The 27,489-nt window shown below is 48.0% G+C and overlaps 1 protein-coding gene across 1 annotated transcript; it reads right to left on the bottom strand.

Annotated features, from left to right (window-relative positions):
• Positions 1-24,254: 24,254 nt before the first annotated feature.
• HOXB13 (homeobox B13) lies at positions 24,255-25,892 on the bottom strand. The gene is made up of 2 exons (XM_042787107.1): positions 25,292-25,892; positions 24,255-24,520 (listed from the first exon to the last, which is right to left on the bottom strand). Exons 1-2 carry the CDS (start codon positions 25,890-25,892, stop codon positions 24,255-24,257), a joined length of 867 nt encoding a protein of 288 aa, XP_042643041.1.
• Positions 25,893-27,489: the final 1,597 nt, after the last annotated feature.

The following is a 27,489-nucleotide window of genomic DNA, read 5'->3' as shown; positions in this document are numbered from 1 at the left end:
TTCCAACCGGTTCCCCGCTTACTCTCTCACCGGGCCTTTGCATAAAACGCTTAATTAAAAAAACAAAACAAAACAAAACAAAACACCACCTTTCTCCTCCAGGGTCTGATTCTGCACTGAGCTCCCTCGGGGAGGTCATTCTCTCTTCAGCCTCGCCTCCTCTTCCTCCCCCAGGAACCAAAGTCTAGACCCGCTTTGCACATCGATCCTGCGGTCCAAAGGGTCACTCGTGGGTGCTTCCAGCGAGCCGAGGGACAAAACCAGCGTGTGCCCGAGTGGGATCGGCCGTCACCGTCCCCCCCGGCCACCGGCCCCGCTCACCGGGAGCCGTCGGGGAACTGGGGACGGGGAACGGGGAGGATAAACAGGGACAGGACTTTTAAAGCAAACGTCCGGGATTGAGTTTTTGGGGTGTCTCGGCTAAAAAGAGTGAAAATCTACTGCTTTTTTATTTTAATTTTTTCCCTTCCTTTTTTTTTTTTTTTTTTTTTTTTTTTTTTTTTTTTTTTTTAGCAAAAATCTATCGGAAAAATGCGAAGGAAAAGGCAGCTGGATCCCGCGGGTTGCGCTCCTCGCAGTGAAGAGGGCAGGGGATGTGATCATCCCTTGGAATGGACCCTCGACCCTCTCGAGAGGCTTTCTGATGGAAATACTCGAAGAATGACAAATGGACCTCGGCAGGGAGGGCTGGAGCGGGCTCGGGGCGTTATCACCGCCCGGTGGAAGCCGCTGAAGGGCCCGGACTAAATCCACGCCGTTAAGGCGAGTGGGGTGGGGAGTTTGCTTCCTTTTACTCCGGGCCAAATCCTGACAATCGCTCCTTGACTTACTTGCAGCCGGGGGCTCCCTCCCCTCCGCTCCCTGACGGGCTTTACTCAATTTACTTCGCTTTCGGGTTTTCATGCTGCGGCCCCGCGGCTCCGATCGTGCGGGGCCTCGGGGCGGCGGGTGCCGAGGGCGGGGAACAAGCAGTGAATTTTGCCACATGATGCAAATCACACGAGAAACAAACCCAAACTGCTGACTCCCCAAATTTGATGCCGGCAGATATTAACCGGTCGCTGGAGGCGACCAGCCCCGGGCTGAGAATCGTGGTCCCAGTCCGGGCTGGTGGAACATGGGACATCCCCGGTGACAGCCCTTGTGCCCCCAGTTCATAAAGAAACCTTCCTTGTAAAAGTCACTTTACATCTCCTGAGCCTGAAAAGTACCAGGTAACAACTTTTTATGACCCAAATCCCAGGACACAATTTCATTTAATTCCTTAACTCTCCATCCCTTCCTCTCCTGGCTGTGTTTTCTAGCAAGAGATCCCTCTGGGTTTAGCATGAATTGAAACACTCAAACCTTGCAAAGAGAGCTGATTCACGACCTGGCCTTAAACCGCAGGATTTTCAGACCGTCTGGAGCTGAACTCTGATTCCAGCTGGGGGGATTTTCATTTTTTAATAAGTCCTTGGGATCCCCATGATGGTGGGGGAAACCCCTCTGCCAGCAGCAGCTCCAGTCTCTGCAAGAAGGTGTTGAGGCTGGTTTGTCCTGAGATTTTTCTGGCCCTGGGACATCCCAAGGGCCATTCTGCTCTCATGCAGGTCCAGCCATCCATACAGAAAAAATCTCAAACCAATTCCAGCCTGAAGCAGCTGCAGAAGCTCCTCAGGTGTGTTGCTTTGTTGGTTTTTCTGGTTTTCCTTCTATTTACATGTGCATTTTGGAGTTTGAAGCAGGAGTTTGATGGGGAGAGAAGGAGGTGAAAAAAAAAGAGAAAGCGGCACTGGAAATCCAGTCAGGGAAAAAGCATAAGAGCAAATCCATGGGTTAATTCCCCTTGAAAGTGGATGGATGTGAGCCCTCCTCTTCCCCTTGCCCCCCCGGCCCTTGTCCGGGAAACTTCGCCTCTTAGGTTTATGGTTCTTCTCTGTGTAGTGTCAGCGTTTCGTGCGCTTGATGACACAGCCTCCCCTTCTCCAGTCCCTCTGAAGGTTTGGATCCCAAATAGAGCCAAAAAAAGAGACTTCTCCAGCTCTGATTGTTCCTAGTGCTTGGGAGGTGCTGTGGGTCTGCCCACTAGTCCCCCAAGTACTCTTTAGATAAAGAAATAAAATAAAATTAAAAGGCCCCAAAATGAAGAGGTGAGTCACAAGAGCAAAATGAGATCGTGGATCCCAGCAGCAGAGCTCAGCATCTCTCCCCTCCGACAGAGAAAAGGCAAGTTGTGGCACCATCCTGAAACCATTTAGCTCGCATCCATGGGAGATGGGGGCCTTTTAAGGTCTCTTCTGCCTACCCCACCCCCAGAGCCACTACCCCTCATATATTATTTTTACTAATGTGGTGGGATTTTTTTTTTTTTTTTCCTTTCTAGGAGGAGGAGGGATTTATGTAGCCAGATCGGAGGAATTTGGAGAGAGAGAGGGAGAGATCCCCCTGTTGACTAGAGGGATGTTGTTCTTGGGATTAGAGATGTCTGACCTTGAAGGTCGCAGGTCATGGTCTTGAATAAGGAGCAGGAGTGCGAGGTTTGGATTGAAACTTGAGGTGTGTCTGCTGGAGATCACAGGGAAAAGTCTCCCTAACAAAGAGGAATGCCTCGGTCAGGGTGAGAAAGGACAACTTTCCCAAGAATTATGGGCTCCTTCCGGACAGTCTCATACCTGCAGACCCCCCAAAGGATGCGCCGCAGCTGAGGGAGGGGAGAAAAGAGGGGAGAAAGGAGGGGCAGGATGGCTGGAGCCAAAAGGCCTCATTATTTATTACTATTTGCATTCTGGGCAGGCCCAGAGACCCTGATGCTGGCCGTTTTATGGAGTTGGGTGCTGTGGAGAGTGATAGAAAAAGCATCCCACTATCTGGGCAGGGATGGCTGCCCAAAAGCATCTTTGCAGGAAGTGAAGAAAGGAAGAGAATCCCCACAAGGGCAGGGAAGTAACATAGAGGCACAGCAAGAGTCTGAGTCTTGAATCTGTGTTCAACACAACAACTATGAAAGTCTTCCCTCTGTGAGATCCTGCAGAGCTCTGGGGAGTTGCCTACAGCTGTATGGCTCAGTTTCCCCCAGGGAATACCAATCAGAGAAGCAAAGAGTACTGCAAGCCTTGTTTCAGGGCAGCAAGGGTAGAATAAGCTACAGAAACCTTATTTCTCTGCTGGGATCTCCATTCAGATGAGGAAAGTAACTTATTTAGTGGTCCAGAGCCATCTGGCTTGCGCCCATGGACTGCAGAGATGGAGGTTTGAGCATGTCTGCCTCTGGATACCAGTGCACAGGCTGTGCCCCCGCTTTGTCCAGGGGATGAGCTTATAGGGGTGATGTGAGCAGGATCACAGCATGATTCTGCTGAGGTCCCCTGCCTGTGTGTCCCACCAAATCCAGACAGCACTGCAGGCACCATGTATCACTGGCAACTGCTCCCTTTGGTGGTTCAACACGGCATTAAAGTCTATGTTCAAATATATGCCGGTCAATCCCCTGGGCCAAGAGGAACAAAGCACACAGGGAAGTGTTTGAAGATCCAGAACCTTCCACACAACCTCAGCCCACCTCCCTGAAGCCTCAAGATTTGAACAGACTCAGCTCCAGATCATCTGCCAATGTCAATATGGTCTAAATGACTTCAAGGACAAAAAGCCTATTTCAACATTTTTTGAAGAGAGCAGTGAACAGCCCTTCGTATCATCTGTGAAAGCCACACATGGAAAGATCTGCAGTAAACCTCCACGGCCCAGGTCTTGCTGCGATGCTTAACTCCATCCTTAAGGCTTTTTTCTTTCCTGTTTTCTGGCCCGGTGGTCGGGAAGGGAAGGGAGAGGGTCCTGACCAGAGCAGCCCCCTGCTCCGGGAGCAGCCCCGAGCAACGCTAGAGGGAGCCCGGGGCTCAATTAATTAACGACTGAGAATTAACTGAGTGGGAAAACCATTGGAGCTGGGAGAGAAAGTAAGAATTAATCTACTTGTGCTATTACAAGCATTTCAAGCTACATTTATGCTGATATATATACAAAACCCCCTACGTATGTAGCAGCAAGATGACACTAACCTGAAATGCAGCAAAGGAAACGGTCTTGTGCGTTTGTGATCTGAATCGGGGTAATTTGGGCTCTAAGTGATTTAAACAGCTGTCAGACCTTCTTTCCTGTCTGCCTAGGTATTTATTCTTCACTTTGAAGCATTTGAGGGAAAGCAAAAGGCATTAATCTGTCTCCAAAATGCCTTTTTTATGCCAGTATTGATTTCTGAGGTGACTCTGGAGGAAGGGGAAATGCAAGGAATAAATGTTAAGGAGTTTAACATTTCCCAGCCTGGCCTAACTGTAAGCTCATGCCCAGGGAGGCCAGAGCAGAGCTGATCTGGGGAGATCCCCAGGTCTGATCCAGAGCCTGCCAAACGTCATGGGACTGCAGCCAAGAGGCCACACTAGAGGGTCACAAAGGCTAGGGACACCCTTGGGTATCAGCCGAGTGGCTGCAGCAGAATTACCTTTTTTTGGGGGTGTTCGTTCGGTGGCTGCTTGCATGCAGAAGGATCTGCAGACCCATCCTGAACCCCAGTCTCAGTTCCTCCCTCACCTTCCTCCCTCTGCAGCCCTTCCTGCACAGTGCAGATCTCTGCTGCAGGTCCAAAGCCTCCTGAAATCAATGAGGGGTTTTCAGGGGTTGTAGAAGACTTCAGCAGAGATCCTGTGGGTGGGGAGAGGGGGAAGCAGCCCCAGAATAGGTCTTCATGCTGTAGTGGATGGGCTGGAGCTGTGTGGTAGATGAGCTCAGGCTTGAGTGTGAGCAAAACTGAACCAAAAGGGAGCTCAGCAGAAACGAGGTCATAAAAGCTGTTGTTGGGCTTATTTATTATCATTTTAATCTTATTAGCATCAAATTCAGTGGCTCTTTGGAGAATAAAACACTGATATTGTGTATTTATCTTGATAGAAACCAACCAACCTTAATAAAAATGAATCACTCAGTAAAAAAAAAAAAAAAAGGAACCAAACCTTTCTGAAATTTTATATTGTCTTTTTAATTAACTACTCTAATATTGCCTAAGTCTATAGGAGGGAGGAAAATAGAAAGTAGCAGTCATTATGTAAAAGGTTTACTGTATCCCGTGTCCTAGGTGTAAATAATGGTCCTGTTAATTTAAAGCCAAGGCTGCCTGTCTTTACGACTTCACTGCACTCCCATTAGCTCTATCTTTACACAGTGTCATGGGTGCAAATAGATTGGGTTGAAAACTTCCCCCAGAGCCACTTTAAAGTGACTTCTAATCTTTCCCTTTAGTGGTGTTAATTCAACTTCACAAGAGTGTTTGAAGCACCATTAGGCAGAGAAATGGACCTTCTCTCCTGCTGGTGCCCTTATCCAAATAGCAACGTTACAAAAAAAAAAATCTGTTTCATATCAGGCCAAGTCTCTGGGGCTCTGCAGAGCAGCTGAAGGAGATGTGGGTTTCCTTTTTATGAGACTTAAATACATAAAGGATTTATGCTTTGCATTTCTGTATCACCGCCCTGTGGAGGTCTCCAAGCACCTTGGAAGCCTCCTGCCTCTTAGCATGCAAGACGAGTGGCAGCAGCTGCTGGAAATGGGGACAGAGAAAGAGCTGGGGACACAACCAGGGAAAGAAATGAGTCCACGTAACCCAGGCTGGCTACATGGTGGCATGCTGCTGGGGTGGGTTTTTTTTTTTACAGCAGGACACACATGTTTGGTGGTAGGCCATGGTCATGTCTATATGCCTGTCCGACATCCTACAAGTGGGTGATGGGGGTGAGCAAAAGCCACGGTGTTATGTGGCTGGGCATTAGCAAGAAGGTAATGTTACAAAAGCTGCAAGACCCAGAAGCATCTGTGCTGCTGGGTGGATCAAGGTTTATCACAAGCATCAGCCCAGAGCACCCTCCAGCCCCACTTCCAGCACTCACCCCAGCTCCCAGCGCAGCCCCGGAGCAGATGTACAGGGGAAAAGGGACATGCACGGGGTGCACCTTTGCTGAGGATCATGTCCCAGCCCCTGGAAAGCAGCAGAGCTTTCTGACTCGGTGGCTCTGTCATGATTAACAAAGTTGGATGTTTCCCTCAGTAGTCTGTTGGACCCCTTTTAGACTGTCATTTACAATTTTGGCTTCTACATCCTCTAGTAGCAGGGACTTCCACAGTATTTGATGAGAAACAACTTTCCCATGCTCTGAAACTGAGAATAAGTATTCCCCTGGATACTTCCCTTTGCCTTCCAGATCTCTGTCATCCTCCATCTCAACCAGTCCTCTGTTCCTGGCAGCTTAGTCAGCAATGGATGGTGTGGTTACCCCAAGTTTTGATGGAGAAAATCTTCTACTACAGGACAGTGTGCCCCAGGAGAGCCAAATTGTCCCGGGGTCTGGCAGGTGCAGGGATTAGAGCCCGAAAGGAAGGACTGCAAAATTGTGGGATGCGACTTTCTCCTGTCCTCCAGGAGAGGGCAATCCCTGGCTGGAACTGAACGGAGAAACGCTGCTTAAAAAGCGATGCTTGGGAGGGTTTTCCTCTTTCACTGCTCCTTCCAAGCAAAAGCTCAAATTACTGTGATGGAGGAAGGCTGTAAAATGGAAAACACAGATGGGTGAACTTGTGGGGAGTGTGGGTTTGGGGTAGCCAGTGTTTCTTTACACAGTGGCATTCACTAATATGAACTGGCTCTATGAAAAGGAAAAAGCAGAGTTAAAAATGAACTAGAGTTTCTTTTGAATCAGTTGGAACACTATGCTGGGTGATCCAATTATAAACATATTTCACCATTTATTTTCATTAGGCCTGTATTGAATTTATCTTCTTTAATCTGCTTTCTTTTTAAAACCCAGACAGAAGATGAAGGTGTGTGTTGGATAAAACAAGCAGATCTATATGTAGCCTCTCTCTCAACCTCCTCCAAATACTTGATTTCCACTACGCACAGAGTTTTGTTTATGCAATACACTCTCACACCAGCAAATACACTGTTCATCTGCCCTGTGGAGACAGGCTGGTGAGTAAGACACTGACAAAAGTTTATACCAAGTTTTATTCTATGTCGTTGGGTAATAGATCGAATAGCTCAGCCTCTTCTCTGTCTCAGTTTCCCCATCTGCAAAATAAGGATCATGAAACTGTAACATTTTGCAAGATGTCAGATTGTAGAAACCATGAATTAAAAAGAATTTTCTTCAGTTGTCCTCTTTCCTAGGGGAATGGTAAAGATCCAAGCCAGTATTTCAAAAGTATTTTATTCTAAGTGTGAGAGGTGTCCCGTGTGTTTCAGTGAAGCTACTTTCAGCATGACATTAACTTTGCACTTGAATGTGCCCAGAAGCTGGCAGGAAGGGAAGGTGGCAAGAGGAAAGGGGGTCAAAATGTTTCTGAGTAAAGACACAACCCACTTGAGGAGGGCTGCTCAACACCTTAGTGATTTCCCAACCACTTCCAGCGAGAAGGTTTGGAAAACCTGATGTACAATTATTGGAAGGGAAGTGGGTATCCCACTGACCACTTCATCCTGGTGAGGGTGTGTGGCTCAGAGAAAGAATATCTGGAAAATAAATGAACAAAACCTTGTTAAAATAGTACATGGACCATCCTGTCTGTTGCTAACTTAACTACAGAAAGAAAGCAGGAATGAGAAAAAAACACTCAAGCCTGGGACAAATGGAATGTGGAGCTTTTTTGGCACAAGCTGAGCAGGAGAAGTTTCCAGAAGAAACAACATGAGTGAGAGGATTATTACAAAAGGCCAGAGTGTCAAATCTGTGCTGGGAGTTAAAAGGAGCCCATAAAATCCACTCACTAGAAATGGAGCCAGAGCAAGGTCTGGAGTTAACTCCTTAAAGTCTACAAAACAGTGATAACCATCAGGAGTGACTTACTTTCTGTGAGGTGCAGAGTCTGGGCAAAGTCCCATCTTAGCCATCACCCAGAAAGCTATAAAGAGGAAAAAGGCAGATCAAGCAGGTTGATGAGTGTTTTATACAATGCAATAAATCCAATGTCCAAAGCAGCTCTCTAATTTAAACTTCCCTTTCATAGACATTTGTAACGATTCTTTCAAAAATTAAAGAGAATCCTAACAATATAATCCAGTTATATTATAACAATATAATCCATATGCACGTAATTTTACCATCATTATTAATAAAAATTATTTCACTGTAGTACCTATGTGAGGCCAAACCCTACTGGGGACTTGCAAACTGATTACAAAGTAGGAAAAAAAGAAACTCCAGGGGCTTTTATTTTTTTTTTCCCTGTTTGCAAACACTGATCAGTGAATCTCTGCAAGTTACATGGCAATTTCTCCTTTTCTGTACAAATGCAATGAGTCTTTGCAGATATTTGAATACTTACAATTCTAAAGAAGTAAAGTCTAAAGATAAATTTCAGAGCATTGCCTAAATAATATGTGAAAGTGGGAGTAGAGCTGTTGTGTATCATGTTCCTCACCTTCATGGACAAAAAATGACGGGTTTAGATCACAGCTAAGAGGATTTATGTCACACATTTTCAAAGATTTTGTATTTACAAGGAACAGGAAGGATGGATTTGGAGCCTCGAGGTGGTGGAGGATCTCTGACACTAGGTGGATAGATGTCACTGTGATAACAAGGTAAAACTCGAGACTGGGACTCCAATCTTGCGCAGAGGGTACAAGAATCATTCTTACAGCTGTCACCTCCTTCTTTCCTTGCAAAATGCCTTTATTGGCCTCTGATCCCATAATCCAGGAACAGCTGATTAGTAAATTAGAGACCAGCCCTGGCCTGTCCCCACTTCTCCTTCTGCTTCTGGCCTTTGGATCCTGACCTTGCTCTCCAAATGTGCAAGACAAAACCTGCCTGGAGGGAGCGGGAGGCAGGACCTAGCTGCACAAGTCCTGCCCTCTGTGCATAGCTTTGGCTCATTTGCACAAATCAGGGAAAATGAGAGAAGCAGCAAGGTCTATGAGATCACGAAATGTTGACTTGAGAGTTGCTAGCAATTTAGTCCTATTTGGATCACTGCTGTTTAGAGACATTTTGGGGGTAAAGAAGAAAGCATGTGGCCAACAATTTCAAAAGATTTTGGGTGCTCCTCTTGAATGGCATGTGCTCAGCCAGGAGGAATTGCTCCAGTTTAGCACACACCAGGACAAATATCATGTCTCCCACTCAGACGGGCAGAGCTTAAAGGGACAATCAAACTGAAATGCTTTGAAAAGACAGAAACAAGTGTAATACGGAAGCAAAGGCAAACTACTGAAAGTCAAAATGAATTTATGAGGCACCTTAATGAAACACGTGGACACACGGAAGATGAATCCATGATGTTTAAGCTTTTAAGTCTTCAGAGAGTATGGAACTCACATGATTGGGAAGGTAATAAATTTCATAGCGAATGGACAAGATCATATTTGCACAGAGAAAACCTTTGCCCAAAGCAAGCGTGTGTGGTTAGTGAAAGATTCAATCAAGCTATTTAATGCCAGTTGCACAACTGTCTTGTTCAAAGACTTGTACTATGTTCTGTCAAAGGTTGCACCCCTTAAATGGTAACATTTATGGATTAAAGCCAAGCAGCTTTGCTCTGCCCAACAGATGGGTCTTGTTCCTTTGAGGAGAAAGATCACAGAGAAAATGATAAACAAATCATGTCCGACTCCATACCCATAGTGACAGAACATATATAATAAATGTTACTTTTCACTTAATCACCCGGCAAGTGCTCAGATGATGCGCAGGCTGAGAACGGGACATGGAACCAATGTGCAATGAGCAGAAGCTGTCAGCATTTATGAGCCGTCCTGCAGCAACCCCCCAGCCCAGGTGCGGATCAGAGCCCCCACCACACTGCTAGGTGGGCACGAAGCAAGACCCCAGCGGGACTGACAGCCCGGGGAACCCCCCCCCAAAGCAAACACCGGGCCCAGCTGCTGCAGCGCCCCCCCCGCCCTCGGGGACCGCACTTGAACCCGGGGCCGGCAGCACCGTGGAGAGCTCCGCACACCCCCCCCCCGCCCCCCCCGCCTCGCCCCCGACGGGGCGGCCGAGGGCTCAGGCTTCGGCAGTGACCGGGGCTTCAGGGCATAAACACACATATCTACACACATATAGATAAATATTTATGGAAGCATCGTTCCATCTGGGATTTGACATCCAATGATTCTTGGACCAAGGCTTCAGCCGCGGCTGCGCTGGCTCATGGCAAAACTCCACCTGACCCCTCAAACACTTCTTGGATTCTCCTTTTCTCATGAGGTTTGGGGCTTCTTCTTTTTCAAATCAATCCTCTGGAAGGAGTTTGCAGAGAGGCTCTGACCCTCCTCTGTGACAGGCAGCGAACGGTAATGATGGGTATGATCAGCAAGAGCTGTACTGGTGGTGAGTCCTCACCGAGAAGGGTCCTCCCAGCTCTGCGTACGGCCACGCTCTCCTGAAGCAACACAGACATTAAGTAAGATCAGTTATTTGGGCTGGTACTTCGCTTTTCTTCGCTGCATTTATTTATTTGTGGTTGCGCATGCAGCTGCATGAAGTCACCGTGCCACAAGGCAGAAACACCCTCAGTTTAAATTACAAGAGTAAAGTAACACCATCAGCCTGAATTACAAAAGTAAACTAAACCAAAAAATAATAAAAATTATTCAAACACCCTCAGCGATATTTAACACAGAAAGCCAGAAAGTAGAACTTTTTCCCACGGTGGGGGGAAAATCTGAAGGATAAGTAGTAAAATAAAGGCAGCAGAGTGCTGCAACGTATTTGTATTTTCTACAAGCTGATCAGGTGTGTCTCAAATCTGCAGAATGAGGAGGGAACTGTTGCCTTCGTTTCCCTGTGCTGTATTTAAAATATATTTTCTTACAGCCAAGATCTGAAAGATTGCAAATATCTTTGTTTGCAAGCCAAACAGTTGCATGAGGAAAATTACCAAATAAATAGTGTTTTTTTTTGTGGGGAAAAAATGGCCTTTTTTGTTTCAGTTTGTTTTTCGCAGCTGTAATCACAACTTCCTCCAAAACAGAAGTTGAGGATGATGCAAAGTGGCAACGTGAGCTATTACAGCGTAAGGAGAATTCAGATCTTCTTTACTTTCCACTCACAGTCCGCAAAAGTGATCTTCTCTTAATTTTTCCTTGAGAAATTTGGGGCTGCAGAATCCTCCTTATCTTCAGTTATAAGTTTCTATTGTTATTTAACTGTATGTATCCGATTTGCTTTCCTCTTCTTCAGTCAGACAGTGAGCAAAGAAAAACCTTACACACACAGAGAAACCGGTACAGAAAATTTCATTGACCCTGCGGGAAGTGTAACTGCAAACAGAGATAAATAATAATTTGTAGCCTAAAAACTTGGTATCTAGATCTATGGAGAGGTTTATTTCTGATTCTGGCCATGGTGTGAATTAGTGCAACATTTTCTATAGTGTAAATGGTTGATATGAGCACGAATATTTTTACAGAAATATTTTCAAGGTTGAAACTTGCATTTTGTGATTTCGTTACCCCCGCGAGAATTATATGTCTCCGATATTGTTGTTAAAATGCCTTCTTATTATTTGCTATGTGCGCACGTTAAAAAAAAAAAATACCCAAAGAAAATGAAAACAAGAAAAACTGGGAGGCTTTTACAGAGCTTTTGCAAATGTGCGGTGGCGGTAGGGCCAGAAGAGCCGGGGAGCTGCGCTGAGGCGCCCGGCTTCTGCCTCCAGGCAGCTCTGCGACACGGATTTCGGGGGTTTGGGATCAAATGGCAGGTGGGGCTTCGAGTTACGGGGTTTTTTGGGGATAGGGGTTATATATTGTAGAGTTGCCGTTGTCCAAAATAAGTTAAAATTGGTATCATCTGCGAGTTTCGCTGTTATAATAAATTAGGGTGTAGTAGTGTTTTGGGGGTTTTTTGTGTTTTTTTTTTTTTTGTTGTTGTTTTTTTTTTTGTTTGTTTTTGTGTTTTTGTTTTTGTTTTTGTTTTTTTTTTTTTTTTTTCCCCGCGCATTTATTAGTTTATTTTCTTCGAAAAGAAAATTAAATTTGTTAATTTGGGGGCTTCTAAACGTCCACAGCTCCCCGGTGAGAGAAGGCTGGCTCGCACCCTCCCGTCGGCGAGGTGACCGCCACCCGCACGTTGCCGGATTCCGGATTCGCCCCCCTAATTCTTGTATTTAAGGCAAAAAACCTGCCTGTCACCTCGCTCCGGCCCCGGCCTTTCTGCCCGGGTGAGCCCCTCAACCCTTCCCTTAAGATTTTTTTTTTTTTTTTCAGGTCGTTTTACGACACAGGGTGGGTGCGGAGCCCGAGCGGGACCCCCGCCGCCCCCCTGCCCGTCGGTGCGGGGATGTGCGTTGGACCTTCTCTGTTTGGGGACGAGACCCGGAGCCGGGATTTGCCGGGATCACCCGGGATATCAATCCTGGCCATGAACACCCCGGGGGGGGCCCGGGGCACCCAGCAGCCAAAGGGGCTGCACCCACGGCGCTCAGCGACAGGGGGGTGGCATTAATGCATTTATTAACCGATCATCCCGAAGTCTTTTTGCTCTCCCTGGCTCATTTTCATGGAAAAGGTCCCCGTGGTTTTTCCTTTCTGCGTTTTCCCTGCGCGGCCGCGGAGCGCGGAGCCGCGGAGGGGCCGGGAGGGGAGGGGTGGATTTACAATCCGGCCCGTTGGAACCCGAAGCACCGGGATTTACTGTAAAACGCCGCGGCCTTTCCCGGAGGGGACTTGAGGCGAGAAAAATCTGCGAATGTCACTTAGCCAGAGTTTGTCGCCAGAAAAACGTGCTCTTGTTCGGGCGGCAATAAATTTCCCCTCTGGCACGGAGCAAATTGAGCCGCGGGGGGGGAATGGGGGGACTGCCGGGCCGCGCCGGGAAGGGTTCGCTGCTCCAGCCCCTTAATTCTCGGCATCTTTATCCCTGAGGGTCAAATCCAGCCCACCTCAGCCAAGCCCCCGGGGGAATAGGGTTGCTCCGGTGCTGTGAACCCCCCCAGTTTCGTCAGTCCCTGCTCACACCAGCTTTCTGATGGGGAAGGGATCCTGGTTTATATCCAATGCATTACTGATTGAATTACGCTTCCTGAGAGGTGAGAAGAGCCAGAAACACGCAGTAGCACCGCTGGCCAGAGCCTGGGAGGGAGCACTGGACTTTGGGGTGGGCTTGGCCCCGCACATCACCCTGGGGCTCCATCGTGTAGAGGAGGGTTTGATGGTGAAGTGGGGAACAAGGGTGAGAAATGCTCCAGCATGGTAGAGACTCCCAGGAGCACAAGGGGGGACAGCAGAGAAACTAACGTTCACAAATTCCCTCAAAGAATTTCAGTATCTCACTTCTTGTCTCGCTTGCATTTGACATTTGCAGCAAAGGGAAAGGTAAAAAAAAAAAAAAAAAAAAAGGAAAAAGAAGAAAAGGGGTAGCTCCCATGGATTGTGGATCATGATTGTTATGTGTGGAGCAAAGCCAGAGACACTCCTACCCAAATTTCTACAACAGAAGTGGGAATAAAGTGTGTTTCTCATAGAGTCTATGTCTAGAAATTCTACTTATTAAATCAGTCCTGTTCTCCTGCAGGGCTTTGCTGGGGTCTGTGGTTGCTGCTCAGGCATTGGTGACCTTGCCCCACATCAGCCTGGTGAGCCAAGAAGACCCATTGTCAAATTGGCTTTTTCCTCTTGAAGTCTGAGAGAGGAGGGCTTGAGAAACTTGGATTTTGGAGAGTGGTTAAAAGGAACAGTTAAAAGAGGTTTACATGGGAGAGAGCAGTTCTCTGCGGCGGCCGGTCCTCGAGGCTCTCGGTGGCTTGATCCATCGTGCAGTCATTCTTCGCGCTCCAGCCAGCGTGACCGAAATGTCTCCTGTTCACAGCATCTCCTCAGCCTTTTTCTTAACTCTGCTGTCGGCCAGGCTGGAGGACCCCACAGGTGTTGTCATATTTCACAGGGCTTCTGGCCTGTTGCTGGCAGATGAGCTAGATGCTAGGCAGATTTGGGAGGTTTTCTTTGCGATTTAGACTATAAATTACATTGCCACTTATATAGCAAAGTTCCACAGAGATATCCACGTAGTTTACAATGGTTGTAAGAGGTGGAAATAAAATTAGAGATGATGGTAAAGCCAGAAGTACAACTCAGACCTCTCAAGTCACAGGCTAGTACTCCAACCACTGGGCTCTTGGGTCTTCTGAAATACATTAATTCCTTTACAGCAGAAGCTGTAAACCAAATGAAAACCAAATCTTGGGATTTTTATTTAAAGCACTCAGTCTTGGGCTTTGAATTCATGCTGAGAACAGAGACAAGCCAACATTTGTCTTTGAGAAATTCTAGTCCTGAATGTTCCCTTTTCTTCTAAAACTTGGGTGGGGAAAGAGAAGAACCGGCTTGATTCTGGCAACTATTTTGATAAAGAATAGCTACAGTCAATTTCAAACACTCCAATTATTTATTAAGGAGATTTCCTAATTCAACTCTTTTTCCTCTTTGTGGAATTTTAAGATATAAAACATAGAGGAAGGTGGCAGCAGCGCTGGGGTGTGACAAATACCGAAAGCCTTCAGTGCATTTCCAGTTCTGCTCCGTACATATCACATTGTTTCATGCGTTTGTGCAACCCAAGGTTTAGTGGAATGTGCCTGAATGATGGTTGAGCACAGATGTAGGAAAAGACTGCCAAAAGCACTCCAAGAAAGGACATGGGACTGGCAATAAATAGAGCTGCATCAGCAGGAATGGAGGCTATGAGCCCTGGAATCTCGTTCCAGATTTCACATCCTCTATGGACTGATGATGATGGGGAACTTGGGAGAGGGACAGGAAACTGGGTGGTGGCTGGTGTCCCAGCACCGGCAGCTCAGGCATAGGCTCAGCATTAGATTTAGCAACATAAAAAGAGCAAGTGGGAAATCAGAAGTGAAAAAAATTAAGGGTGGTTCAATGATTTGTGCTGAAAAATACCATCTCCACTGATTTACAGTGATGGGGGCTTGGCCCAGGGCATGGAAAGCACCATGCAGATGGGTTAGGGAAACTGTGGTTCCCAGGTGCCAACTGTCCACAGTGCAGCCAAACTCAGACTGAAGGGGTAAAGCAGAATAAGCTTAACCATAAGGTAAAGTGCTCTCACACTTTACCATAAGCTCTCCAGACTCAGGGACTAACAGGGCCTGGAGAAGGGCTTGACGTGCCCGACTCTCCCTTTCCTCTCAGAACAGGGACTGTGCGGGGCTGTAGGAATGAGCTTTGTCCTTTTTTTCATTTGCACTGAGCTGAGTCATTGTGGAGGAAAAGCCCATTTGTTAATGAGAACAAAGTGATAAGGCTGAGACCAGAATCTCTCTGGTTGCCAGTTAAAAAAACACACTGATTTCCCTGAGGTTCCTCTAAAAGCCCCAGCTGAGATTCCCAGCCCTAGGGGCCTCATTGGCCCCTTCCACATCTGCCAGTGGGGCTGGGGGCAGCAGCCTGCTTGGCTCCAACCATGCCCAGCCCATCCGGCCAGCAAGATGAGTGCTGGGTCTCTGCCCAGGTGGCAAGGCCAGGCTTACGCATGTCCCGGCAGCACAGGGTGCACATAAACACCCCCCGCCTTGCATCGCCCGCCCAGACTGCAGACAGAGCCATAAGGTGCCATAAAGCTTAAGGTGTGTGATTTTTATGTAAACATTTATTTAGACGCCATTTCTTTGGTCTGCTCAGGAGAGCCTGTACCTGGGTCACATTTGCTGCCATGTACAAACCTTCATGTTTCTCTGAAAACCCTCCTAAATTATGGGGCACTTGGGACTAAGGAGTGAGGGAGTTCATGAAAATAGGAATAGAAAAACAAGGGTCTTTATCAGAGACAGAAACATACATTAACCAGAGATTCCCATAAAAATACCACTGACCTTCCTTTGCTTGTGAAAATCTTATGTCTGAGGAGCTGCAACACCACAGTGGTTGTTTCCCTGTTTACACAAAAGCACTTTCTCTTTTAATATCGGTGGGGAGGAAGGTCCCAGAGCTGGGCAGGGAAGGTCTCAGGGCTGAACAAACATACTGCTGTGAAGGGCTGGAGATGGGAAAACTGTTTCTGTTGGTTCTGGAAAAATACGCTGAAGCTATCTCAGTGCTAAATGTTGGTGCCTGACTACTTGGAGGGAGAAATACTCATTATTTAGGGCCATCTATATAAGGATTAGATCTTTTCAGGAAAATAAAATGACAACTGGGCCAGGCTGATGTATTTAAAAGGAAGAGAAATGTCATTATTTGAAAGTATGTTCAAGAAATACAGAGATGTTAAGCACTATTTTATAATCTTGGGAGAGATAGATGGTTGTTGCAAAAAGGGTGAGCCTTCAAATGACAGGAAACTCACCCCAACCTGCCATGTAATTCAGAAGAGGAATTTTAACAAGAAGCACCTGCCTGTCTCTTCTAGCTCAGCCCTGGCCTTTATGGCTTTACACACATTGTTAAATTTAATCAAGCACATCAGTTTACATATTGCTTCTAATAATTAAACTCTCTATGGCTGTTTTTTGCATATAGATGAAGGTACTAAGGTGTATTAAAAATTCCCCCCAAAATATCCATCAGCCAGAAACATGTGGGCTGTTTGCATGCTGTGCACTGAATCAGGAACTTGTATATTCTCAGCACCAGCATTCAGAAGTTCATGCAGACTCTTGAGGAATATCTTAGACCAGAAATGATGAGATGCTAAAGGTATTTGACTTAACAACCGATCTGCGCTTTGTGTCTGTGTGACACTGGTAGAAGCATTAGCGCAGCAAACGGTCCCCATGGGTAGCCCAGTTCAACCGCTCGCGTTGCTGAAGGACCAGTACACAGCGGATTGCAACGCATTTGCTGCTGTGCATTGCAAATTCAGAGGTGAGGAAGTATTTTGTGCTAACAAACGTTCTCCAGGGTAAAAAAAAACGAGCATCCAAAAAAATTAGAGGAAGTTAGTGTGGGAGGAAGGACGGTCACAGCTTGGAAATCCCCAGCACAAAGAGGAGGTCACGGACCATGCAGTGTGTCTGAGGGTGCTGGACTCGCTGCTGGTGTACTCTGCATATAGCTGGCTCGTGTGTAGTAGGTCCCAGCATGTCCCAAATGAATCAGACTCACTGACCTCCGTGGAGTTAATCTCTTCCTACTTTCCTTGGTTCCATATTTCTGGATGTCCAAAAGTCATGACCAAATTCCTCTTCTACCATTAAGGCAAAATTGCTTGGTGGATAAAGAGAACAAGTCGTGAAGCCATGAATTCCCAATTCTTTCTCAACTGTCTGGCTCAGCCTCATCTTCACAGGCCCTTGGGGACCATTTCTGGGTGCACATATGAAAGAACACAAGAGCACAGGCTACTTTAGCTATTGCAGGTCACGAATCTCTCTTCCATCTGAAAGACATTGTCTTAATAGGCCACCACTTGCGCAGGACAGATGGAGAGAAGAGGCAGAGAAATATCCACTATAGGAGAAGAAATCTCCGCTGCTGTGGGAGGAAGCACCAGCTCCCAGGGGATCTGCAACATCGGGGTGGTGTTTCAGCAGTGTTGACCAAGGGATATTTTGGAGTGACAAATAGGAGAAGCTGTAATAAGGTGACATAAAATAATGGCTCATGCTGTAGAAAGGCTCTGCTTCATTCCTTGCAAATGTGCATGAAACGATGGTCCCAGTCTCCTCTGCACTAAACTTGCGGAGATTGCTTTGAACTTTAACGAATGTAAAGGACTGAACAATTTTGCTGGTGCACTTTAGGGAAATTGCTGTTGATTTATATCAATGTAATCCCAGGAGCTGAAGAGAGAGATGGGGAGGGTGCTGTGCTCAGGCACCCCTGCAGAAGGAAAGGCTCACCCTCATCCTCAGGGCCATGGGTGCTCAGCATGGTCAGCAAGCTGCGCCTCGACGCAGCTCCTGGATTTTTGGTGCATATTTAGATCTTCTGCCCTGACAAAAGCTGAAAGCTGCTTCTCCCAGAGCTCCTGACACTGAGCAAGCCCCAGTGCTTTCAAACATTACACAGTGCAGGAAAAAATGGCATTTAATGTAATTTAGTTAAGTTCCATTTCCTGCCTCTCCTGTTTCATGTGGTAAATTGCTAAGAAACCAAAATATGTGAGAAAAGAGCATGTTGTTTTTTTTTTTTTTTTCCAGGAAAGTCAACACAATGCTTACATTTCTGATAAATTTGCTTTGTGACTGGATGTGAATGTGTATGTAGGTACCTGAGCCAGTGACTGCTAAACCAAAAGGAAATTTCTTTTATATTGTTTCATTAAATTGGCTGGAGGGGGGGGGCAAGATGAAGGCATGTAGCTATTTTAATAAAGACAATTTTTTTTTCAGGAAGAAATTTCTTCCAACTAGCCTTTTCCTGATGGGATTTTCCAAATCAGAAATGTTTTCCTCCTTTCTCTCATCTGCTAAAAGCTCTTCAGGTGAGCAAGGACTGTCCCAGCAACCTCAGTTATTTACACCTACAGCTACCACGACTTCTGCCGCTGTGTGTGGTGCTGGAGGACAACCTCGGGAACCCCATTTCCCACAGGGTGCTTGAAAGCTGCCTGGTTTTCATCCAGATTAAGCTCCTGAGTCTCATTCACCTGCTTAAAGTAGTCACTGAAGTATCCTGCTAAACTGAGACTTTCATGAGCAAATGAAGCTGAGAGCCCAGGTTACTTTTTTATTAATAAATTGTTGAGTGCTGCTGAAACATTCTCATGCAAACACAGACCTGTCTCTGCTTCCACCCCTCCCATTCCCATCCCTATCCAGCATTTCAGTGGGAAGCAAATATGAAACCCCACGAGCTCAGTTGCAATTTTTGGTGGCTTAGCACTGCTGTAAGCTCCCTATGAGCTCCTTTTGTACAGGTTTGGGTCTGTCCCTGACATTTCCACAACTCATTCCCTTTCGCTTTTGATATTCTTGCCAGGACCTGGTTTCTGGGTTGCAGACCCAGAATGGGCCCCTGATGGTTTCAGGGCTGTGTGAGGGTGAGTTGGGCTTAGAGGTGAATTTTGGTAAATCAAATCTTTTCAATACTCTGCTAAATGGTCCCTGGAAGGTGACTCAGGTGGCGCCTGGGTTTCTTCTGGCCATCCCACACACCAAGTGTCCTGTGCCTCAGTGCTCCAAGCCTCCTTGTTAAACTCATGCCTATGCATCAGTCAGGAATTAATGGCATTAAAAAGCAACAGATACTTTAATTCTGTTGCTTTATGCAACTGAAGATAATCACCACTGGGATTTTCTTCCCCTTCTCTGTGCAAAAACCCCTGTAGTCTCATAATAACCGACACACTGATTTCCATGTATTTTTCTTCATTAAGTAGTACCCTTCCTGTGGCCGTACAGAGAAGCTTTCTTACTTTGTCATGAAAATTAAAAGCAATTGGGTATATCCTAAAAAAAAAAAAAAAAAAAATCTCTTTTAGCTTTGGGTGTTTAAGGGAAAAAACAACCCTACAGGTGCTGTAAAAAATATACCAGGCTGCAAATTATTGAAGGGGAGAGGAGACACTTGCAAGATGAGCTGGAATACAGCCAGGACTTCTCTCTTTCTAGGTAAAACTGTACTTTAAAAATGATTTTTTTCCTCCTCCCACAGCCCATCCTTGGGGCCGCAGCCGCTCCCGGTGGGTCCCTGGTGGGGTGTTGCCTCAGATGGAGCAAACATTTGCGGGACTGGAGAAATCGGGCTTTTCCTGCTCATTTCGCCCTTGCCGGGTTCTGGTTGCTCCTCCTGCCCGGCCCAGAGCAGGAGGAATTGCCTCTTTCTTGCACTTTTTTGCACGCATATTAATGTCGAAGAGGGTGATGGAGGCTGAGGGACGCGGCAAAATGCAAATGGGCAGCCTTGGGTTTCGGGTTGTTCATTTATTGTCCTTTTAAAAAAAGGGTGTTTCGCCATCAGAATAAAGACAAAACCGTGCTTGAAAGGAACTGAAAAGAACTCCTTTTTTTTCCATCTTTTGATTGCAACAGAAAATCGCACAGGGATCTGTAATGCGGATATTTCAAAGTCTTACAGTGGACATTAACATTCAGCACACGGTTCTCTGCAGTAGGAATGAAATGGTTTTGAGTGTGAATGAACGAAAACCCATTAGAAAACCATGACTGTATTAAATTTCAGCTCGGAAAATTGAAATATTTCTCACTTGGATGCTTACTTCTGTCGATCAGCACAAATACACCAACAAAATAGTACTTTAGTTGCTGTTCAGAGAATATTTCATCCCAGTGGAACTTCCAGAATTATTTGAGACCCATCAATGGCACGCCTGCTTGCAAACAATAAACCTGTTTCATATTTTTAATTTTTTTCTTTAATTTTATAGAAAGCAATTAAGTCATCTAGCAGAGAAAGATAACATTGATTCCCATGGAAAATTAATCATATTTTGCCTTTTTACAGAGTGTAACACTATAATATACTGAAAAGGCACTTCCCTGACAATGCTTTAGAGTAGCAAATTTCATTTTAAATTTATTGGATGTAACTACAATGAAGAGTTTTCCTGTTTTGTTTACAGGTCTAAAATTGCACGGCATGTATAACAGCACACACACTAAGAGATCACAGTGGCTTAGGTTTGAAATAAGAAAAAAGAAAAATTAAAAAGAAAGAAAGAGAGGAAGAGAGGCAGAGCTCCCTTTCATATTGTATTTTATTTTTGGGCTCAGATTAGGAAACAAATGGAGTGAGGATGTAAAAAACTGTACCTTTGATTCAGCTGAAGGAGAGGCAGGGAAAGACAGAGAGCAGTCTGAGGTCCCTGTTAATGACATCCCGTCAAGATGCTTGTAAGACCCAAGAATGTTTACAACGTGGGCTCAAGTTCAATGACAAAATCCTTTGAAGGGGGAAAAAAAAAAAAAAAAAAAAAAAAAAAAAAAAAAAAAAAAAAGCAGCCCAGACACTTTGTGTAGTGGGCATGAACTTGAACAAAAGAAAGGAGTCAAAGGCTGGGAAAGGGGGGGAGACGTGAAGGAAGGATTGGGAGAGGTGCTCCCACCGTGCCTCTTTCTGCCTTTCTTACGTTTGTAGGTGGATATTTGGTACATTTTTATTTGTTTTAGGGAAAAAATAGAGGAGAGGGAGAGGAGAGAAGAGGAGAGGAGAGGAGAGGAGAGGAAGAGGAAGGTGCTGTTTTAAACGCAATTTTCTTATTAAAACCATACCAGAGCCCCCCATCCCACTGCCCACCCGGGACCTGCCAGGGCTGCTCTACCCCGGGTTTTGGCGTGCTCTGCCCCCGTTTTGGGGCTCCTACGCCCCAGGTTTTGGGGCTGCTCTGCCCCAGGTTTTCTGAGTTTCAAGTTCAACGGCAAAGGGAGGGGGCGGGAGCCTTCACCTGGCCCGGCGCCCCCCGGAGCGGCTCCTGCCCGGCGTTTTACGAGGATGTCGGGCTTTTCTCGCCCTTTGCTGGGGCCGCCGTGGGAAGGTTTTACAGTTCTCCCCGAGACTCTTCTCCTCCCCTTCCCATCTGCATTTTCCGCCTCGGAATCGGGGCTGGAGCTGAGGACAGGGATTGGGGGCCGAGGGGGTCCCCGTCTCCCAGTTTCAGCCTGGTTTCTCACTGGGGTGGGGACCCTAATTGGACTGGAGGTGTTTGGGGGTTTCCAGTCCTCCCAGTGCGGGTTTGGGGACATCGAGGGAAGATCCTTAGATCGGGAAAAGAAAAAAAAAAAAAAAAAAAAAGGGAAAAATAAACACCTCATGAAAAGGATTAACCCTTACCATGCCATAGAGGGGAGCTTTACGAGAATTGTCCTTTTCCAAACCCATAAATATACTGGGTTTATTTTGAAGTCTCACTCACATACGGGCTATGGGAGACCACAACTGTATTTCTTTTATTTTATTGGATTATTTGCTTTTCTTTGGGGGACATCCGAGTGGCTTCATCCTGTCGGGTAAAGCCGCCTCTGCTTTGTGGCCTCTACAGACACACAGAAATCGGGCAAGAAGGTTCATTACTGGTATCACAGCGGGAAAGAAAAGCAGATTTTGAGCTTTTTGTTCCTCTGCCCGTTCAGGAAAACCGGACAACCACAGGGGGAGCGGTGGGTCCGGCCTGTGCCGCGGGGACTCAGGGCCGGGATCCTCCCTCCGGGCCAGAAATTAAGAAAACCCGAATTGGTTCAAAGCCAAGTAATTCAGAGCAGGATCCGGATGGGGAAGAGCAAAGTGTAACAGGTCCCCACACGACCACGCTACCGCCAGTGCTCCAACTGCCCAGAGCCCATCACCGCTGCCACGGGCCAGAGGAGCCTTATAGGCGAGCACAGGAGCCTATAGCCCGCGCTGGGTCCGCACACGCGGAGCCGCGAGGTTTCCTATGCGCTTCTGGCCCCATATTGTCTATATTGCCCCTTTTTCCCCTTTTTTTTTTTTTTTTTTTTTTTTTTTTCGGTGGACCGGAGCGGCCGTGGGATGTCGCGAAGCCTCCCCGCAACACCGACGGCTCCCCCCGCGCGGGGCGGGATTTATTGCGTCTGCCTCGCCGCCCTTGCTTACGTCACCGCTCGGAACTCTCAGCCCGCGCGCCATTGGCTGTTTTTCTCTCGGAGCTTCTGGCGTCACGCTTGACGTCACGGGCGGAGCAATGCCCGCCCAGGCGGGGAAAGGCTGCACCCCAAGGTGCCGTCGGCACCTCCTGCAAAGCGCAGGGCGAAAATATCTGGGGAAAAAGGGGGAAAATGGGGGGAAAACCGGGGAGAGCACGCCTGGTTGCGCACTATTCCCCGCCGGGAACCTGCTGGAAGCCAGAGCCGGCTCAAGACTAAAAATATTTAATAAATACATTATTAAACAAGAGTAAAATCACCATTTAAAATTATCATTATTTAGGGCACGTTGCGATTTAATGCTTCGAATTTCTAAAACAAAGAAAAGGCAGAAAAAAGGACAAATTTTTAGTTGTGGTAACAGTGTTTTGGAGTTTATTCATCCTTTGAGAGGCTTTTGGGGGCTTCCAGGCAGGTTTAAACAGGAGACTGCTGCGGGACTCTGCGAGCCGACACGCCGCTGCCGTGAAACACGGAGATATTAAACAAAGAAATTGTGTGTGTGGAGTTTGCGCTGCCCTGAAGCTGTAAATAACCCGAAAAGAGCAGAGAAAAGCGCATGTTTGAGTATATTTCCTTTCACCCTATTTATTCTGTTGCAAATGATGACGACGATTCTTAATATTAACCAATATCATTTAGTATTATACGGGGATTATCTCAGCACATGCTAGGAAACGTATCGCTATAATTCTGTATTAGTAGAAGAAGGAAAACGTGTGTACGAATACAAGTATATTAGCACAAACGAAAGCGCATATGGAATTATATGAATTGCATTTACCTGTATCAAAATATAGGCATGAACATACATATAAGTATGTCCAGATGTACATATGCAAACACGTGTATATACACCTTTTTCTGAGTATATATTTATATCCACACATCCAGTACTATATTGCATGTATACGTGCATATGTTTGGGTAGCTGGGTATACATAAACACATGAACACAAATACCGTATACGATAAAAGGTAAAATAATGTGTATTGCTAAATATGTGCATGTGTAGACGTATATGTATATTTTATATATAGCCACGCAAAGAACGTGGTACGTGCCCTCATAGATGTGTGCCTACGGTACATATATGTCATACGCATATACTGTACTTTCACGCAAACCCGCGCGTTTATGCAAACAATTCACGAGTGTTTCTATATAACACACCTGGACTTTAGTTATTCTCCCTTAGACGCACATTTTGATACTTCTGCCTGTAATTAAGGAGAATTTTTTTCTGCCATAAGTAGGGCTTTTTGTTTCTAAAGACCAAATTCCCTGTGATTCTGCCCCCTCCACCCCCCCGACAGCCCCGCTCCCACCGCACACAGGCGAGCCGGGAGTTGTGTATTGGGGTTAATTAATACAATTAAGCCAGTTTTTCCTTCTTTTTTTTTTTTTTTTTTTTTTTTTTTTGGTAGAAAGGTCTCTGAGGACGCGATTCAAACCGAAGCGGTGGCAGACGGAGGGAGCACGGCGTGGCAGCGGCGTTGTAAGGCCAGAGTAAACTGCACAGGGTGCTCTGCGCACAAAGCGGGCGGGGATGGGGCATCACCCTAAATCGCCCTCTTTTTTGGGGGGAGTCTCCCCCTCCGTGGGGGCGGCTCAGCCCGCCCGGGCACCGCTGGCTCCCGCCGCTGCCGGTGCCGGAGCCCCCCGGCCCGGGACGGGGACCCCTTCGGGGCTTGTGGTCACCGTGTCCTCACGGGGTGCTGCTGCTGCTGCTGCTGCTTTTGATTTTGGCGACGACTTTTTTCTCTTTCACCCGCCTGTTCTGGAACCAGATGGTGATCTGTCGCTCCGTGAGGTTGGTGGCGGCGGAGATCTTCCTCCTCTTGTCGCGGGTGATGAACTTGCTGCTGGCGTACTCCTTCTCCAGCTCCTTCAGCTGCCCCTTGCTGTACGGGACCCTCTTCTTGCGGCCCCGGCGGAAGGAGCAGCCGTCGGGGGGCAACTGGCCGGCGGAGTCTGGGCGTGGGGAGAGACGAGGCTGAGTGGGGCCGTGGGGGGGACCCCACGCACCCTGCACCCACCTCCCGTCACCTTTCCCTGCAAGCAGCACCCCCTCTCCCTGCCACCCTTATTATTCCGTCCAGGCTCCCTGCCACCGATTATATTTAAAGATATTTATATTATATATTCTCCCAATTTATATTTAAACATTGTTTAACTTCCCTGAATTTATTGCTTGGGGGGGGGGGGGGGGCAGTGGGAGAAATCCAGGTATTGGCAAAACACGGACGTAGGTGAGACCCGCGCTAATACCCGCGTACTCGCTCCGTGGTTTCAGCGCAGTCGATGCGCGGCCGAGCAGAACCGGGGGCGAGTTCAAGCCCATTGGCGTGGCGTGGGTGGGTGGGTGGGTGGAAAGAGCCCCCCCCCCCCGTTCACGGCCCCGCACGGTACGGACCGTGCGCACCCACTTAAAGTCTCCCGACTCCGAGTGCGGCTGCCGGGAGCGTTTTTGCACCGGGTAGTATCACCGCCTGCCCCGAAGTAGCATCGCCGTCTGCCTCCCTGCTCGGAGGGCGGAGAGTTGCAAAGAGCAGTGTTAATTTAAATTAATATTTTGTGAAACCTACGTACTAGCTTATTTGGGCTTGCTCGCAAACCAGTGGTACTGAACGGCAAGAGCAACTCCCCAGCAGATTATTTTAAGTCTTGGTCCGAATCCCCTCCGAGCACGATGCGCCCCCCACTCCCCCCCTGCCCATTCCCAGCCCCAGCACAGGGATTTACCTGCAAAGGCGGATTTCAGGAGGTACCCGGCCTGGCCCTGCTCTTTAGGGCAGCACATCTGGCTGGTCCAGCCGCCGCCCAGAGCCCACGGCTGATGGTAACCGTCCACGGGCAGCAGAGTCTCATGCCGGGCCTCCCCCGGGGCCCCGAGCCCCGGGACCACCGACACGTCCAGGTAACCGGCGACGGGCTGGTACGGGGCACCGTAGCCGGGGTAGAAGGCGAACTCGGCGGGGCGGCTCTGGAAATCCTCGCTGCCTGCGGAGGGGTCCAGGTATTTTTCGGAAGGGAAGGGACCCTGGGCCGGGCCGGTTTTCAGGGAGCTGCGGGAGACGCGGCAGGAATAGTAACCGCTGCCGAAATATCCGTAGGGCAGCGGGGCGGAGGCGGCGGGACCCGGCGGGGCGGGCGCGGGGGGCGGCGGGGCGGCGGGACACGGCTTGGGCGGCTCGGGCGGCCCCTCCGGGGGGTAACCGGGGTTCACCCCGGGTGGGGGCGAAGGGCCGCCGAGCGCCGGGGGGGGAGGCGGCAGCAACCCCCTGCCCTGGCCGCCTGCGAAGCCGCCGGCTGCCAGGAGCCCCTCGAGGCCCGGGGGCTGCATGGGGGGCGGCGTGGGGGCCGGGGCATGGGGAGAGCCTGCTCGGCAGCACCCGGGCACTGCCCGAGGGGGGGTCCCCGGATCTTTTTAAAAGGCTGCGAGCTGCCGAGAGCTGCCTTTCCCCGCCGGGCTGCCCTGACGCAACGGTCGGGGGCTGCCTCATTGGCTGCCGCTCGGGGGGGGGAGAAGGACGGAGGAGGAAAAAAAAAAAAAAAAATAAACCCAACCCCCCACAAAAAAAAAAAGGAAAAAAAAACCAACACCAACTCCAGCCCCAATAAACTCTGGCTGCAGAAATTGCGAAAATACTTTTATTGCAATGGGAGGAGGAGGGGACCCCCCCGCATGTGACAGGCGGGTACACGGGAGGTGCCTCTTGCTCTGCATCTTGCAAAAGAAAAAAAATAAGGGGCAGAGGTGTGTGTGTGGGGTGAATGGGGGGGGACGAGGGGAGGGAGAAGGAGAGGGAGGATTACGAACAGCATGGAGAAGCAGTCCTTGGTGGAAAAGTTCCAGCTCAGATTAAAACTACCTTCTTTTTTTATTTTTTTTTTAAATTTTTTTTTAAATTTTGCTGTGTGGCCCCTTCTTCCCACGCAGGTCTGGGGTTTCTGCTTTTGGAAAAAGCCTGGTCTGACCCGAGGACACCTGGGGACCCCCTCAGCCCATGCGGGGTGACGGTGGACAGACATGAACCCTCGGGCATGGGACCTCCCCTGCGCTCCGGCCTCTCCCTGCCCCTGATCGCAAGGGTTTATCTCACACACATCATCCTGCATCCCCACTTTCAGCTGAAAAAGGCCAAAGCCTGTATTACTGGGGAGAGGGACAGGGCATGGCCCTACAAGCAAGGAGAGAGGGAAAAGGGGGTCCCTAGTACCTCGAAAAAATACCTGCAAATGGGGTCAACCCAATCTGCTTGCACACAGCTATTGCCATGCAGGGCGCTGGCATGGCCCTGGGCCAGGTCTGCAGGTCAGGGTGGGTCCTGGCTAAGAAGCATCCCAAAGGGAAAGAGATTGGAAAAGGGACGTGGGAAAATAATACAGAGAGTCCTTGTGAAGTCCAGGAGCACAGGACAGGTGGAGAGACAGGCAGAAGTGGGAAAGACAGACAGATACAGCAATGAGGGATTACATCAGTCTGGAAAAATTTGGGGTAAATACACTGAGGCCTGTGCCTATGTGTCTGCTAATAAATTATTTAGGTATGCGCAGTTTTAATCATCTGTACACATGGTACAAACACACACAGCCGCATTTCTTGGTCCTTTTTCTCTCAGGCTTTGCTGGAATTTCCCCAAGGCAGCTTGAGCTCATGCGTTGTTTCCTTCGTGCAAAGCAATCGAGAGATTTCTGCCTTCTGTCAAATCGCAATAAAATTTCTCCTTCTGCCACGTCTTTGGGCCACCAAAGCAACGACCCATCTGCCCAGAGGAGCTGTGGCCGGTTTGACACGTAGGGACAGAAATCCCCATAGAAATTAGGGGTTAAAAGTGATGATTGCAAAGCTCGACCAGGCAGGGGGAAAAGCCCTCCCAAAAAAACCCAAACCCCACGGCTCCTTCCAGCTCCCGCGTCTGCAGTAGTTTTGCCCCGGG

This window comes from Tyto alba, unplaced genomic scaffold, assembly GCF_018691265.1.
Source record: "Tyto alba isolate M040663 unplaced genomic scaffold, T.alba_DEE_v4.0 Super-Scaffold_12, whole genome shotgun sequence".
NCBI classification, from domain to species: Eukaryota; Metazoa; Chordata; class Aves; order Strigiformes; family Tytonidae; genus Tyto; species Tyto alba.
Note: the sequence above shows the minus strand (reverse complement) of the source record. Positions and strands in the feature narration are given on the sequence as shown.

What these genes read in the sequence shown, in the direction of transcription:
- HOXB13 (XM_042787107.1), bottom strand. Translation starts at nt 25,892, where the DNA reads ATGCAGCCCCCGGGCCTCGAGGGGCTCCTGGCAGCCGGCGGCTTCGCA. An exon ending in CCTGAAATCCGCCTTTGCAG is followed by an intron (nt 24,521 to 25,291) that starts GTAAATCCCTGT and finishes CCCCACGCCCAG; the next exon opens with ACTCCGCCGGCCAGTTGCCC.